General features: G+C 49.9%; 1 protein-coding gene across 1 annotated transcript; it reads left to right on the forward strand.

Moving 5' to 3' along the window:
• The first annotated feature begins 3799 nt into the window (after positions 1–3799).
• On the forward strand, positions 3800–16391 carry LACTBL1 (lactamase beta like 1). The gene is made up of 6 exons (XM_055262626.1): positions 3800–3863; positions 5934–6043; positions 9399–9556; positions 10578–10813; positions 14046–14151; positions 15410–16391. Exons 1-6 carry the CDS (start codon positions 3815–3817, stop codon positions 16389–16391), a joined length of 1641 nt encoding a protein of 546 aa, XP_055118601.1. The 5' UTR covers positions 3800–3814.
• Positions 16392–16704: the final 313 nt, after the last annotated feature.

The raw sequence follows: 16704 nt of genomic DNA on the forward strand, positions 1-16704 counted from the left end.
ATCAAAACCAAAAGCTCTTCTATTCAAAAATACTGTAATAGTTGGCCAGGCACAGTGATTCACGCCTGTAATCCCAGCACTTTCGGAAGTCAAGGTGGGAGGATTGCTTGAGCCCAGGAGTTTGAGACCAGCCTGAGCAACATAGTGAGACCCTGTCTCTACAAAAAATGCAAAAACTGATTACATCACTGCGCTCCAGCCTGGGTGACAGAGTGAGACTGTCTCAAAACAATCCCCAAATACTGTAATAGCTAACAGGGCTTACAATGTGTCAGATAATGTTATTTTTATACATCAACTCATCTAATCCTTACAACTTTATGAGGTAAGCACTATTATCATCCCCATTTTACAGGTGGGGAAATTGAAGCACAGGGAGGTTAAGTGATTTTCTTAAGGTCACACAGTGGTAAGTGGCTGAGCTAAGACTGCAAATCAGGCAATCTGGCCATGGATTCACCACTACACTATTCTGTCTCTCCACAAAAGTTATCAACACAGAGTGAAAATCAAGCCACAAACAAGAGCATATGAAGAACTCTAATAAGTAAAGAAAAGAGAATAGAAAAAGACCAGGCAAAGGAGAACAGTCCAACTGCAGAAAATCAAACCCAAATACATACAATAAATACATGAAAAGGTATTCAACATTATTAGTCACCAAGAAGATGCAGATTAGAAACATTAATAGCAACGAGAATCAAAAGTGGGATGAGTGCAAATTGGAATGACAACTTTAGAGAGGAACAGAATAGTATGGGGCTAAGTTGAAGACGGCTGTACCTTGCCACCCAGAAATTTCACTTCTAACACAGGACTCCCAACTGGACTGTAAAATAGTTACGTTTTTAAGGTAGTCTGGCCCTGGGTTCTAACTACTACACTACCCAGTATGTTTATACAACAACACACTCTACAGAAGTCAAAATGAATAACCCAGAACTGCAGTTAGCTAACTGAATAAAAAGCAAGTTGCAGGAGGATTATACAGTATGAAATCATTTATTTACATTCAAAAATGTGCAAAACAATACTACATGCTGTTTATGGAAACATAAACACATAGTAAAAGAATAAACGTGCATCATTATGATAAACACCAAGATCAAGCACGGGTGTTACATTTGGGGAGAGCAGGAAGGGACTGAGATCCATGAAAGGTACACAGAGGACTTCAACTCCACCTAGGATGTTTTATTTTCACCCAGTCATTCATTTAACAAATATTTATTAGGGTCTGCTATGTTCCAGGAACTGTTTGGGTACTGGGAATACCTCAGTAAACAAAACAAACAACAATCCTTATGGGATGGGGAGACTGAACAGACAAAGTAAATAAGTAAGGACATAGTATATTTAAAAAATGTAAATATATGAGAAAAATATGATAAAATGTTAAGATTCAACAAAGTCGAGTGTTGAGTGCCCAAGGATTCATTACATTATAAGCCTGTCTGTCTGTCTGTCTCCCCCTCTCTCTCTCTCTCTCTCTATATATATATATATGTATGGCACCATTATATATATGTATATATATGTGTGTGTATATATGTATGTGTGTGTGTGTATATATATATATATATATATACATATGGAGAGAGAGAGAGAAACAGGGTCTTGCTTTGTCGTCCAGGCTGGCATGTAGTGGTGCAATCATGGCTCACTGCAGCCTCAACGACCTCTCAGGCTCAAGCAATCCTCCCACCTCAGACTCCCGAGTAGCTGGGACCACAGGCATGTACCACCACACCCAGCTAATTTTTATTTTTATATTTATTTATTTTGAGACAGGGTCTCGCTCTGTCATCTAGGCTGGAGTGCAATGGTGTGATCTTGGCTCACAGCAACCTCCACCTCCCAGGCTCAAGTGATTTTCCCACCTCAGCCTCTTGAGTAGCTGGGATTACAGGCACACGCCACTACACCTGGCTAATTTTTGTATTTTTTGTAGAGGCGAGGTTTTGCCATGTTGCCCAGGCTGGTCTTGAACTCCTGGGCTCAAGTGATCCACCCACCTTGGCCTCTCAAAGTGCTAGGATTACAGGTGTGAGCCACTTCACCCAGCCAATGTTTAAGTTTTTTTTGTAGAGAAAGGGTCTTACTATGTTGCCCAGGCTGGTCTCAAACTCCTGAGCTCAAGTGATCCTCCCATCTTGGCCTCCCAAAGTGCTAGGATAATAGGAGTGAACCACTGGGCCCAGTGTGTATTTTTCAGTAAGCTTGAAATATTTTCTAATTGTAACAGGCCAGGAGGGCTTGATGACTGGCTGGAGGTAAGGATTGAAGGACATAGAGGGGCCCAGGCAGACCCTGAAGCATGACTAAGTGGAGGCAGGTGCCATGAGGTGATGTTGAAAATAAGAGAGAAGGAGGAGGGGGTGAAACAAGTGAGTTTTCTGCTTCGGATGTTGAGTTCCAGATGCTTGAGGACTTCCAGGTGGAAATGCTTGGGAGGCAGTTGAAATGGGAGTCTGAAGTAGAGGGGAGAAAGCTGGGCAGAAGAGAATTGGAAACCATTAGCATGTGGCTGGTGTCCTTGTGCACGAGATCACCTGGGGATTGCATCTTTCAGGGAATTTGTCCACATTTAAACTGTCAAATGGATTGGTATAAAGTTGTTCATAATATTTCTCTGTAGGATCTGTAGTGATGTCTCCTTTCATTTCTCATATGGTAATTCACCACCGAGGGATTGCGTGTGTACTGAGGATAGAGGAGGGAAGGGGGAGAAATACCACGTTTGTAGGACAGAAGTGGAAGATGTGCCTTTGAGAAAGGGAAGTAGGCAAGGAGGAGTTAATGCAATGTATTTGGTTAACACCGTTCTCCTCATAAAACTGTAAACCTCCAAAAGGCAGGGAAGAGTTCCTTTCTGTTCACCAGTATATCCTCAATATCTGGCTCAGTGCCTAGCACATAGGAGACATTCAATAATAGCTAACACACATGTAGTGTTACCATGTGCTAGCTACTGTTCTAATTTATTAACTCATTTAATCCTTGCAACTGAACACAAGTAGGTACTATGATTTTTAAGGAATTGTATTGAGATATAATTCATATGACATAAAATTCAGCATTGTTAAGTGTACAATTCAGTGGTTATAGCATATTTACAAGATTGTGCCATTAGCACCATAATCAATTTTAGAACATTTTCATCACCCCCACAAAAACTCATAGCCATTAGCAGTGACTCTTCATTCCTTGCTACCCCCATCCCCTGGCAACCAGTAATGTACTTTTTGCCTCTATGGGTTGTCTATCTAGACATTTTATATAAGTAGAAGAATGAAATATGTGCCATACTTGTAAGTTTTCTGAGGCCTCCCCAACCATGTTGAACTGTGAGTCAATTAAACCTCTTTCCTTTATAAATTACTGTCTTGGGTATGCCTTTATTAGCAGTGTGAGAACAGACTAATACAGGAGAGTTGAGGAAAGCTTCCTGGAGGTGGTGGCATTTCAGCTGGTCTTATGATATTTCACTAAGTCCATAGGGGAACGAAGTACAGCAAGCGGAGGGGTGGGCGCTCTTGCAGGGCAGAACTATTGAAAGAGTCACACTGGGAAGCGCATTGGTTTCACAACTGTGAAATTTATCCAAAGCTGTGGGCTCTTGTGACGTCTGGCTAACCTGAGACCTAGGAGGGGCCCGGGTTAGGGTCCCTCTCTTCCCTCTGACTGACCCCCAAGGGGACTGTACCTTATTTCCTTGCTCTCCCAGGATGGCTGGTGGCCCAACTTGCTGAAAGTGAAGAAGAAGTGGCTCCTCCCGGCCATCTGCAGCTTCTTCTGCCTGCTCTCAGTGGTCATGACTGGCTGCTTCCTGTGGCAGTATCACCTCCCCAAGCTGAAGACCGGTGAGTGCAGAGACAGCCTTGAGTTCCTCCCCATAGCCCCCTGGGTCCTCCTGGGCTTTCAGCTGCTGCCCCTGATTCTAGTGTGCAGGGGAGGACCATAAGATTTAGACTCAGAAGCTCTGGACTCCATTCTGAGTCCAGCTCTCACTAGCTGTGCATCTTTGGGACAGTCTTGTGGCCTCTCTGTGCCTCGATGTCCTCGTGTATAAAATGAGGATCCTGATGCCACTGGGGTTTCTTCAAGACACCCAGTTTGGGGGTAAAATTCAAGGACACCAAAGGAAGAGCAAACGGTGTTTCCCTTCCTCTGCCTTTGGCCGCCATGATGGAATCTCCAGGCTCTAGCCCCCTTTCAAGACCTTCCTGCAGCTGTATCTAAGACCTCAAAAGGAACAACTCACAGGTGTTCAGGGGCAGCAGCTGCCAAGCCTTGCAGCCTCTCCTTCCCGAATGGGTCAAGGCCCAATAAAGGAGCCACCACTGCTAGTGATACCTACCAGGCACTTTGTTTGCCAATTAAAGTGGGAGGAGCACCACTGTGGACACTAGCCCCCACCTGGGTCCCAGGCTGAGCAAAGCCTAGGCTCTAGCTGGGACCACCCTATTCTGTGAAACACATGTCATAGGGTTGTTGAGAAATCCTCCCTCAGGTTTGTAATTTTCCTGTTTGGGACTGCGTCAGTTATCTATTGCTAAGTAACAAACCACCCCCAAACCTACTGGCTTCAGACAAAGCAAGTGATTATTTCCCATGATTCTGTGGGCTGGCTGGCAGCTCTGCTGCTGGTCTAGCTTGGGCGCTCTCTGGTGCACTGGGCAAGTCGACTTGGGGGTCCGGTTGATGGGGGCGGCCTCTCCCTCAGCGTGGACTCTCGCTCTCAAGGCCGCTATCCCAGACCTGTCCACAAGGTGGCAGTGTTCGCAGGGAGTAAGCCCCTTAAGGTCTAGCCTAGGAAGGTCGCAATTTGTTCCGCCTCATTCTTTTGGCCAAAGCAAGTCACAAAGCCAGCCAGCTTCGAAGGTGGAAGGAGCTGACAGAATTTATGGTCATATGGCTGAGCACGGTGGCTCATGCCTGTAATCTCAGCACTTTGGGAGGCCGAGGCGGGCGGATCACCTGAGGTCAGGAGTTCAAGACCAGCCTGACCAACATAGTGAAACCTTGGCTTTACTAAAAATACAAACATGAGTCGGGCATGGTGGTGGCTGCCTGTAGTCCCAGCTACTCGGGAGGCTGAGGCAGGAGAATCGCTTGAACCTGAGAGGCAGAGGTTGCAGTGAGCTGAGATAGTACCATTGCACTCCAGCCTGGGCAACAGGGTGAGACTCTTGTCTCCAAAAAAAAAAAAAAAAAAAAAAGAATTTATGGTCATATGAAACCTACCACAGGGACCTTGTCTTAGTTTTGGGTGGAGTCTCAGGGCGCAGTGGAAGACGAGGAGGATAGTCCTGGAGGGTGCTCATCCACCTTCACACCCCACTCCAGCCTTAGAAGAAAAGGCTTGGGTGCTGCTGTGATGGTATCACAGCCTGAATCCTATCCTGCCAGCACTTCACCTTCTCCCCTGAGGTGCCGAGGAAGCCACACACCTGGACAAAGGCAGAACAGACTCAGGCCCCCAAAGCCCCGATGCTCAGCTCTGGTGAGAGAATGAGTTGTCGCTGTGGTTTAGGCCTGGGTCCTAAGTAGGGCTCGAAGTCCACCCAAACACATAATCAGGATGAGGGCAGGTCAGACAGACAGATGTGGCTGAGCCTGCCCCACGCAGCCAGAATGGTCTAAGTCCGCTGATCCCAGGGAGATGCGAAGCTGGTTAAGCAAGAGAGGGGAGTACAGCGATCACCAATCAGGAGCTGTGGCCTGCAGGGCTGTGCCTCCTCCCTAAGGGCACACTCTGCTCCATAGGCCCCTCAGGGGCTAGGGCAGGTCTCTGCACCCTGATATTCCCCTGGCTCGGCTCGGCTGGGGAGGGCTGTCCTTGAGGCACTGCTCTGGGCTTTGCTGCCACTTTCCCCCTAGATTCCTATCCTGATCTCTGTCCCCTCCTCACCATGTGATGTTCCCTCCAGGTTCCCTGGGACCAGAGGAGACCTCTGCTCCTGTGAAGATGTGTCCCCGGCACCCTGAGCCCGTGCCCCTGGCCCACCCACTCCCTGTGTTGAAGCAGGCCCTGGAAAAGGTCAGTGATGACCCAGGAGGAAACTGGGCATGTGGGCTGGACCTGGGTGATGAAGGGGAGGGCAGTCCCTCTGTGCTGGCAGTAGCATTCATTCATTCATCCATCCAACATGTATTTCTTGAGCATCTACTCTGTGCTAGGCACTATGGATACAGCAGGAAGAAGACACTGACCTGCTCTCAAGAAATTACTAATCTGGAAGTGAGAGGAACAGTGAAGACACCAAACATTTATAACCCTGGGGCAAGAGTGAGGGTAAGAAAAGCTTAGGGGACTTTGGGGGGCACAAAGGAACGGGCCTTAGGGTCAGAGAGGGCTTCTGGAGGAAGTGGTGTCTAGGCTGAGATGTGAATAAGTAGCAGATGCCCAGATGACGTGTGTGTGGTGAGGGAGCCTGGGGATAGAGAGGTGTGCTCCAGACAGATGGAACAGCACTCGGAAGGGCCTGGAGGCTGCAGAAAGTATATGACACATACAGAGAACTGAGAGGCCATAGGTGGGAAGTAGGGAAGCTGAGACAGGAGAGGATGACAGAGCCCATATTGCAGAGGCCACCGCGATATGATTAAACACTCCATGCTCCCCAACACAACATTTACCATTGCAGGATGGCCAAACCCTAGAGGCAGGTGTCAGTCAGCTCTAGTCTGTGCCAGTCAGAGCCCAGCCACTTGGGTCACCCACCATGGGAGACATGGAGATGAGTGAAACGTGATCAGAAGTATATGAGCCGCAGCATGGCGGGGGAGACTCAAAACTGTCATCCGAGGAACAGTTAAAGAGAAAGCGCTGTTGAGTCCTGAGAAGAGAACGCGTGGGCCAATGCAGAGACAAGAATCACTGCTTGCAAATACCTGAAAGGTTTTTGTGAAGGGGAGAGAACAGAAGGGTGCTATGTGGCCTTCAGGAGTTATAGCAAATTTTCAAAAAAGCAACAATAATAACCATGCTGCCTTCTGCTGAGCACCTGGTATGTGCCATTGCCATGTAACCACTTACATGCATTCCTCATGAGTCCATATCTATTGAGGGGGAGACAGAAGCTCAGAAAGGCAAAGTTAGAGCCAGGCGCGGTGGCTCACACCTGTAACTCCAGCACTTTGGGAGGCCGAGATGGGTGGATCATGAGGTCAGGAGTTCAAGACCAGCCTGACCAACATGGTGAAAGCCTGTCTCTACTGAAAATGTATAAAAAATCAGCCAGGCATGGTGGCATATGCCTGTAATCCTAGCTTCTCAGGAGGCTGAGGCAGGAAATCGCTTGAACCCAGGAGGCGGAGGTTGCAGTGAGCCGAGATCGTGCCACTGCACTCCAGCCAGGGCGACAGAGCAAGGAAAAGAAAGGCAAAGTTAGTGCAGGGATGGAAAGTGGAGGTGGACCAAGCTCAGCCAAGGATATGTAAAATCACTTGGCAAGGTGGTCCGGCACTTAATTAGGTTGCAGGGGCCAGGTGCAGTGGCTCACGCCTGTAATCCTAGCACTTTGGGAGGCTGAGGCGGATGGATCACCTGAGGTCAGGAGTTCGAGACCAGCCTGGCCAACATGGTGAAACCCTGTCTCTACTAAAAATATAAAAATTAGCCGCACTTGATGGCATATGCCTGTAATCCCAGCTACTCGGGGGGCTGAGGCAGGAGAATTTCTTGAACCCAGGAGGCGGAGGTCGCAGTGAGCAGAGATGATGTCACTGAACTCCAGCCTGGGCACAGAGCTAGACTCTGCTCTCAAAAAACCAAAAACCAAAAACCAAAACAACAAAAAAAGAAGTGGGGCTGGACTTAGCACAAGGTTCCAATCTTGATTCCATCAGCCAGTAGCCACTTGGGCAAGTCACCTCATATCTCATAGGCTCTCATTTCTCATCTGTAAAATGGGCAGAAATTAGCACTGACTCATGAGGATGAAAGGAGACAATGTATGAAAATCACTTTATGCCATGCCTGGCACATTCTAAACGTCCAATAAATGTCAGCTGTTATCATCATCACTGCACTTCATCATTGAAAATGATGAAGTGTTTTCAATAAGTGTTCAGGCTAAGTGAGGTGGCTCATACCTGTAATCACAACACGTTGGGAGGCTGAGGTGGGAAGACTGCTTGAGGTCAGGAGTTGGAGACCACTCTGGTCTACATGGTGAGACGCCATCTCTACAAAAAATTAAAAAATTAACTGGGTGTGGTAGCATGTGCCTGTACTCCTAGCTACTCCACAGGTTGAGGCGGGAGGATCACTTGAGCCTGGAAGGTTGAGGCTGCAGTGAGCTGTGCTTGAGCTACTGCACTCTAGCCTGGGTGACACGGTGAGACTTCATCTAAAAACAAAATAAAATAAATAAATAACCAAACAAATGTGCAAAGAGGGCCTACGGGCACTGTATTAATAGTGAATTTCCCAACACTAGGGGTTCAGGCCAGGCCTGTTGGAGGTTTTTTTTTTTTTTTTTTTTTTTTTTTTTTTTTTGATACGGAGTCTTTCTCTGTCCCCCAGGCTGGAGTGCACTGGCACGATCTCGGCTCACTGCAAGCTCCACCTCTCGGGTTCATGCCATTCTCCTGCCTCAGCCTCCTGAGTAGCTGGGATTACAGGCGCCCGCCACCACGCCCAGCTAATTTTTTGTATTTTTAGTAGAGACGGGGTTTCACCGTGTTAGCCAGGATGGTCTCGATCTCCTGACCTCGTGATCCGCCCGCCTCGGCCTCCCAAAGTGCTGGGATTACAGGCTTGAGCCACCGCGCCCGGCCTCTGTTGGAGGTTTTTTAGGGCATCAGACATGGGTTTGACTAAAGCAGCTGTTGGGTTTTTTGTTTTTGTTTTTGTTTTTTTTTTGAGACGGAGTTTCGCTCTTGTTGCCTGGGGTGGAGTGCAGTGGCGAGATCTTGGCTCACTGCAACCTCTGCCTCCTGGGTTCAAGTGATTCTCCTGCCTCAGCCTCCCAAGTAGCTGGGATTACAGGTGCCTGCCACCATGCCCAGCTAATTTTTTGTATTTTTAGTAGAGACAGGGTTTCACCATGTTGGCCAGGCTGGTCTCGAACTCCTGACCTCAGGTGATCTGCCTGCCTTGGCTTCCCAAAGTGCTGAGATTACAGGCATGAGCCACCATGCCCAGCCTTAAAGCAGTCATTTTAACCCCCTCTCCTTTTTTTATTTTGCTAAGAAACTGTTTCTTTGAGAAAACATCTTACGAAGAAGCCCAACGGTGGGGGCCCCAGCGCATGGGGCATGGGGCATGGTTTGGAGGCTCACTGGGGTGCTGCATGCAGGGTGTGGCTGTGGAAGAAGGTGGCTGTGCAGATGATTACTGAGGGTGAGGGCAGGGGGGCCTGTCACTGCACCTGTTCTTCTCCCTCAAGGTGGACCAGATCCTGCGCCAGGCAATGTCTGCCCCAGGCGTGGCTGCCATGTCTGCAGCTGTCATCCACAATGACACTGTGCTCTGGATGGGGAACTTTGGGAAGAAGAATGGCTCAGACCCGGCTTCTGGGGCACCCAATGAGTACACCATGTACAGGTCAGCTGGGTGATCTCTAGGGTCCTGTGGGGGGGGTAAGGGATGGGTGGGCAAGGGGGACCTAGGAGGTAAGGATACTGAAGAGAGTCATGGCTGGGGTCTAATCTGCCAGGGCGTATTATGAAGTCTTGACAGTTTTATAGAAGAGGAGACTGAAGTCCAGAGAGGACTGAAGTCCAGTGAGTGCCCAGTGTTACATCACAGGGGTAAAAGGTCAGGAAGGAATCCCCTCTGGAAAGAACCTTAGCCCTAAACCTCCCAAACTAGAAAAGGCTACCTTGTGCCCATCCCCCCAACCCTGACCATGTGCCACAAAGGAACCATAACCAGTTCCTGGGTCCTTGCCCCAGGTCCCTATCAAGTGGCAGCAGTGGCCCAGATGCAAACAGATGGGGACATTCAGTTGCATACCTGGAGTCTCCCCTTCTGCGTGCTGCCTGCAGGATCCTCAAAGTTCACGATGCAGAGTGAACACATTTGTTCCTGGGGACACTGTGGGTTTTACAGGAGTCCAGAGGGAATTGTATTTAAATTGCACCTGCTTTGTGCCAGGCATGGGGCCAACAGTTATATGTGCTATCATGTATTGAGCACTTACCACCTCTCAGGTATGTAGACAGGCACTTTGTGTGCACAACCTCGTTCCATCCTTTTATTAATACAACCGGTGAAGCAGGCAATGAAACTGAATCTTAGATGGGTCTAGAAACTTGCCCAAGGCCACATGGCCAGTGAGAGGCAGAGGCACCATCCAAACCCAGGTCTGTCCCTGAATGGGAAATGGCTAGAAAAGAGCCTGGCCCAGGGTATCCATCCCACCTCAGCCCCTTGGCTTCTGGTTACGTTCTCAAGCATCCCAAAGGCAGCTCCACAGAGGCTGGTTAATTTCTGTCGAGATGTTGACTTAAGCAGGGATGCAGTGCTTTTTTAGAACACTAAAAAGTTGCAGGCTGGGGGCAGGAGGTGGGTTGTGGGGCCAACAGGATGCCCTTTGACCCCTTGTATTCCCAACATTATCTAGGATCTCCAGCATCTCCAAGATCTTTCCTGTCCTCATGCTGTACCGTCTGTGGGAGGAGGGCATCGTGGCCTCCCTAGACGACCCTCTGGAGCGGTATGCCAGCACCTTCACCATTAACAACCCGCTGGGCCTGGCATCAGCTGAACAGCAGGGCCTGATGGACGGGCTGGAGCAGGTGGGCCCCGCCCCAAGGCCTTCACCTGTCACCCTTCGAAGGATGGCCAGCCAGCTCTCAGGTGAGTCTCAGCACTGACTCAGGCTGACCCAGACCATTTCAGGTGGGGAAGCTGAGGAACAGGTTCTCATCCAGCCAGGCTGGGCTCACTCTTGACTCTGCTTCCTGAACTGGCCCTACATCCCTCTCACGGGATGTGGGTGGTGGGCCAGGGAAAGAAACATCTCTCGAGGTAAAAGCTGAACTGAAGCCTGGAAATTTAGACCAAGTAGAAACAGCAAGATGAGTTGGCAGGTCTTACTCATCAGTGCAGGTCAAAATCAAGTTGATAAGGCAACAGCAAGTCAACGAGTCAGTATGTGGCCAGGCTCAGTGGCTCATGCCTGTCATCCCAGTCCTTTGGGAGGCCGAGGTGGGAGGATCACCCGAGCCCAGGAATTCTAAGCCAGTCTGGGCAACATAGTAAGACCCCATCTCTAAAAATTTTTAAAAAATAGCCCAGGCATGGTGGTACATACCTGTAGTCTTAGCTACTTGGGAGGCTGAGGTGGGAGGATCACTTGAGCCCAGGAGTTGAAGGCTGCACTGAGCTATGATTGATGACATAGTAAGATCTGGTCTCTAAAAAGAAACAAAGTTTATATTTGTAAACAATTCTACACGGAAGACCCAATTTCCCTTAATATATAAAAGTCACCTACAAATTATTACAAAGACCAACAGCCCAGCAGAAAAATGGGTAAAGGAGAGAAACAGAATTGACAGCTCACAGAAAATACTCTTAAGAATATTAAGGGCTGGGCATGGTGGCTCACGCCTTTAATCCCAGCACTTTGGAAGGCTGAGGTGGACGGACCACCTGAGCTCAGGAATTCCAGACCAGCCTGGCCAACATGGTGAAACCCTGTCTCTACTAAAAATACAAAAAATCAGCTGGGTGTGGTGGCTTGTGCCGGTAATCCTAGCTACTCCAGAGGCTGAGGCAGGAGAATCACTTGAACCTGGAAGGCGGAGGTTGCAGTGAGCTGAGATCACGTCATTGCACTCCAGCCTGGGTGACTAGAGAGAAACTCTGTCTCAAAAAAAAAAAAAAAGAATATTAAGAAATAGTAAAAGGTGCTCAACTTCATTCATAACAATATAAATGTAAATTTACACTGAGACATGTTTTCTTCCATCAGATTGGCAAATATGAACATGATGGATGCCCTGAGTTGGTGAGGTCTTGGTAAAACAGGCCTTCTTACCCATCAATGCTGGGAATTTAAATTGGTGCAGCCATATGGAGGGCAATTGGTAATATCACAATTTAAAATGTGTATCCCCCTTGACTCAGCAATTTCATTTCTAGGAAATTCTCTTACAGATGTACTCACCCATGTCTGGCATGGAGGATGTATAATACACAGTTGATCACTACAGCACTGTTTGTAATAGCAAGAGACTGAAACAACCTAAATGTCCATCAATACGGGAGTGGCTAAATGAACTATGACACAGCTGTACAATCAAACACGGTACAGCGCTAAGAAAAGGAGAATCATGTTCTGTGTGTACTGAGATGGGATAAGATAGAATACTAAGTAGGAAAAAAGCACGTAACAGCATATTTTGTGTGCTACCATATAAATAATTAAAATATATACATATATAATGGATATGTGTATATGAATATATGTGTAATGTACATATTATATAACACACATATGTAATATATATATTAGCTTATATATGTGTCGAATATCTTTGGAAGGGAGCTAAAGAGATTGAAACATTAGGTTGCCTCTAGGAAGGGGAAATGGGTAGCTAGGGAGACGGGTAAGAGGAAAATTTTTCATTTTATACGCTTTGATTTCCTTTGAATCTTGACTCATGTAAATTAATTACTTATTAAAATAAACTATTTTATAATCATAAAGCTATGATAAGTCAAGATGAAGTCGACAAGTTTGGGGGCAGGAGCAGGCTGGCACTGGAAGATGAAGCCAGGGCACGGGAATTGGGCAGGGCGGGATCAGGAACAGAGCAAGGCGGATGCGGAGGGATTGCTCTGAAAGCTTCTGAAGGACCCTCTCTTGGCCTTTAGAGGGAGGGGTGCTGGGTTTTGCTGTGATTGACACAGGTAAGGGGGAGAAGACAGGTACTGTCTGCCCCGCCCCAAACGCCTTTGGTCATATCTGCAGTCATAAACCCATCAACTCCAAAAGGTAGGAATCCCTCGAGTTCCCACCACGTCACCATTTTACAAAGTGTGTTCAGGCCCGAGTCTCACTCAATGGATGTGGTTGGTGTCACTCCCGTACACAGAACTGGGGCTCCTTCCTCCTCCTCCTCTTTCTCCTTCTCCTTCTTTTGGCAGGGTCTCACTCTGTTTCCCATGCTGGAGTGCAGTGGCATGAATATGGCCCACTGCAACCTGGCCTCCTGGGCTCAAGCAATCCTCCTGCCTCAGCCTCCCAAGAAGCTAGGGCTATAGGCACGTGCCACTGAGTCCAGCTAATTATTTATTTTTTGTAGAGATAGGGTCTTGCTATGGTGCCCAGGCTGGTCTCAAACTCCAGGTCTCAAGTGATCCTCCCGCCTCCGCCTCCCAAAGTGTTGGGATTACAGGTGTGAGCCACCACACCTGGACCAAACTCTTTTTTTTTTTTTTTTGAGATGGAGTCTCGCTCTGTTACCTAGGCTGGAGTGCAGTGGTGTGATCTCGGCTCACTGCAACCTCCACCTCCCTGGTTCAAGCAATTCCCCTGCCTCAACCTCCTGAGTAGCTGGGATTACAGGTGCACGCCACCATGTCCAGCTACTTTTTTTGTATTTTTAGAACAGATGGAGTTTTACCATGTTGGCCAGCGTGGTCTCGAACTCCTGACCTCAGGCAATCCGCCCACCTTGGCCTCCCAAAGTGCTGGGATTACAGGTGTTAACCACCGTGCCCAGCCCCAAACTTTCTATAGTTGATGATAGCAATTATTTTTTGAGCAGTTAGTATGTGCCAGGCACCATACTAAACATTTTATCTAATCTAATCTAATCAGCGCTTGGGTACAAGGATTATTTCCCTTATATTACAGATGAAGGACTGGGGCTCAGAGAGGCCCAGTGACCTGCCCAGTGACACACAGGCAGGAAGAGAAGGCAGGACTGGAGTCCACGCCAGGCTGATTTTCTTTTTTAAAAAACCGATTTGTTGTTGTTATCTCTCAACTCACGGAAGGTGGGGAGGGAGTGCACCCAGGGACCCACCATCCCACCCTCAGCCGGGCCCGGTAAGTCTGACCACTGCTCCTCCCTAGGGCTGCCCAGAAGGCTGCGCTCCACTTCACTGCTGTGGAAGGGCAGCACCCAGGAGGCCCTGAACCTGCTCAAGGATGATGTGCTGGTGGTGGACCCGGGAACCAGGTGAGGAGCATACTCTGATGCCCAGCCTCATGTTAGGAGCCTCCTGGGGAGACACACCTGCCTGGCAAAGAGCCCACATCACCTCATCCTAGGTGGTCAGAGCCAGGAGGGAACTGCGCCCCAGCTGGAAAGGCCAAGGCCTAGTGAGGGGAGGCCAGCAAGGCAGGGGAGAGCTGGGCCCAGAATCCTGTTCTGTTTAAATGGAATGTTGTTTCCATTCACCCGCTTAACATTTATTGAGCACCTACTTTGCCCAGATGGTGCTAAACATCCGGTTTGCTCCTCATGGAGTTTGCACGCTTATTTGTGAGCAAATACGCAAGGTGAATACAGATTTTGCCAGGTTGGAAATAAATGGGTTGCTGACCAGATGGGGAGTGGATAGCTGGGTGGCCACTGAACAGAGAAGCCCCACTCTGGAAGCAGTGGGGCTGGACAGAGGACACTGGCACTCCCCAGCTTCAGGGGCCCCTGTCTGAGCCGCTGGTCAGTGACCCTTTTCCAAATTTGTCTCTCTGCTTCTCCAAATGCTGAACCAAATGCTGAACCACTTCCCTTAAGGAGGAAATGATCCAGGTGATGCAGAGAGAGGAGATGCTTGGACATCTTCAGGCTGGAGGTCTCCTCTCAGCTCTGAGAATAACTTATTGCAATGTGACCTTGGGTGGTGCACTTTATCTCTGTGAAACTCATCAAACTAATCTTCCTCATCTGCAAAAATAAGGAAGTTGGCCCAGAGTTCAGGAATGCCTAGTAGAATTTGTGAATTTTCACCCATCCTTGCACCTTTCTGAGGCACTATTTTAGAGCTTCTGAAACTGTATTTGCTCTGGGAAAGAAAAGAGGCCTTTTGCTGGTTACTGGTGTCTGCCACAGCCTGGAAGAAGGGAGGGGTGAGACTGCCTCATACATGGTCAGTATCATTTTTGTTTCCCCAGAGCAGTGTAAGCCTTTAATTTTCCATTAGATAAGATAAATCATACTAAAGTGTGAAGGACCGGTAAGATTTGTGTGACAGCTTTCCCAGGTGCACTGCTGAGCCCAGCCCTCCTCCATCCTGCTGTATGACCCTGGGCAATTCCCTGCCCCTCTCTGGGCCTTGCTTTTCCCAGATGTAGAAGAGAGAGTTAGAGTCAGTGCTCCAAAGTCTTGCAGGTTCCTTCCCAGCCCCGCCCAGTCCCACGAAACTGGTGGCATTTCAGACAGCGTGGGCAGGTGAGGAGGGGCCCCGTCCCAGTTGCCACTGCTCTCCTTCCAGGTGCCATTACAGCACGCTGGCCTTCTCGCTCCTGGCCCACGTCCTGGCAGCTCACACCGCCCAGGGCGACTACCAGCGCTGGGTCTCGGAGAACGTGCTGAAGCCGCTGGGGATGGCAGACACGGGCTTCGACCTCACACCCGTCGTGCGCGCGCGCCTGGCCGCGGGCTTCTACGGCAGCGGGCGGCCAGCGCCACTCTATGACCTGGGCTGGTACCGGCCGTCGGGCCAGATGTACTCCACCGCCGCCGACCTGGCCAAGTTGGCCGTGGCGCTCCTGGGCGGCGGGCCCCGGCGGCTCCTGAGGCCCGACGCGGCCAAGACTTTGCTGGCGCCGCTGCTGGCCTGCCCGGGCGCCTACTTCGCCAACGAGACGGGCACGCCGTGGGAGTTCCACGCGCAGCGGGGCTACCGCGTGGTGCGCAAAGACGGCGACCTGGACGGCTACGCCGCCACCTTCTCGCTGGTGCCCCCACTGCGCCTGGGCCTGGTGCTGCTGCTGGCTGGGCCGCGGCCGCCCGGGCCTGACCTGGTGGCGCAGGCCTACGATGAGCTCCTGCCCGCCCTGGAGCGCGCCCTCCGGGAGGCCGAGCCCGGCCCGGCTCCGCCGCCCAGCGCGCGCCCCTTCGCCGGCTACTTCACCTTCGCCAACCTGACCTTCTATGAGGTGCGCGCCGGGCCGGCGGGCGAGCTGAGCCTGCGTCAGTTCGGGCCGCGAGTGGAGGCGCTGGTGCCCCCAGCGTTCCGCACTCTGGCGCTGCGCCACCTGCACGGCCGCGTCTTCCAGCTGCACGTGGCCCGCGAGTTCCCCTGCGCACTGCCGCTCGGCGACACGTGGCTCTCGCTTGAGGCCCAGCATGGGCAGCTGGTCAACTTCTACCCCTTGGATCACCACGGGCTGTCACCCGGCTTCGACGTGCCCGGCCTCAACACGTACAGAGTGCTGCGGCTGCAGCGCAAGCCGGTGTTCAAGACCCAGTGACCCCGGGCTCTGCCTGGAACCCCCTGCCCTTGGCCTCCCAGCTTTCTAGAGTAAGGTTTGGAAGGGGAGGCTGTGGGGATGCCTGCTGGAGAACCCGGGTAGTTGGCAAAGTGGAGTAGGGTGGTGCTACTCAAAGTGTGGTCGCGGACCACAGCCGGAAATTCAAATTTCTCCACATCTATAGGGGAGGAAGGATTAAGTACAGGCATTAAGAGTAAGCATTTAGAAACTTTAACAGGCAACCAAAAATTTAAGCATCGAAACAGTACTTTTGTGCCTGTTGAATCTAAAACAAAATATGGGCTTGTATTTT

This window comes from Symphalangus syndactylus, chromosome 22 (genome assembly GCF_028878055.3).
Source record: "Symphalangus syndactylus isolate Jambi chromosome 22, NHGRI_mSymSyn1-v2.1_pri, whole genome shotgun sequence".
Classification (NCBI taxonomy): Eukaryota; Metazoa; Chordata; class Mammalia; order Primates; family Hylobatidae; genus Symphalangus; species Symphalangus syndactylus.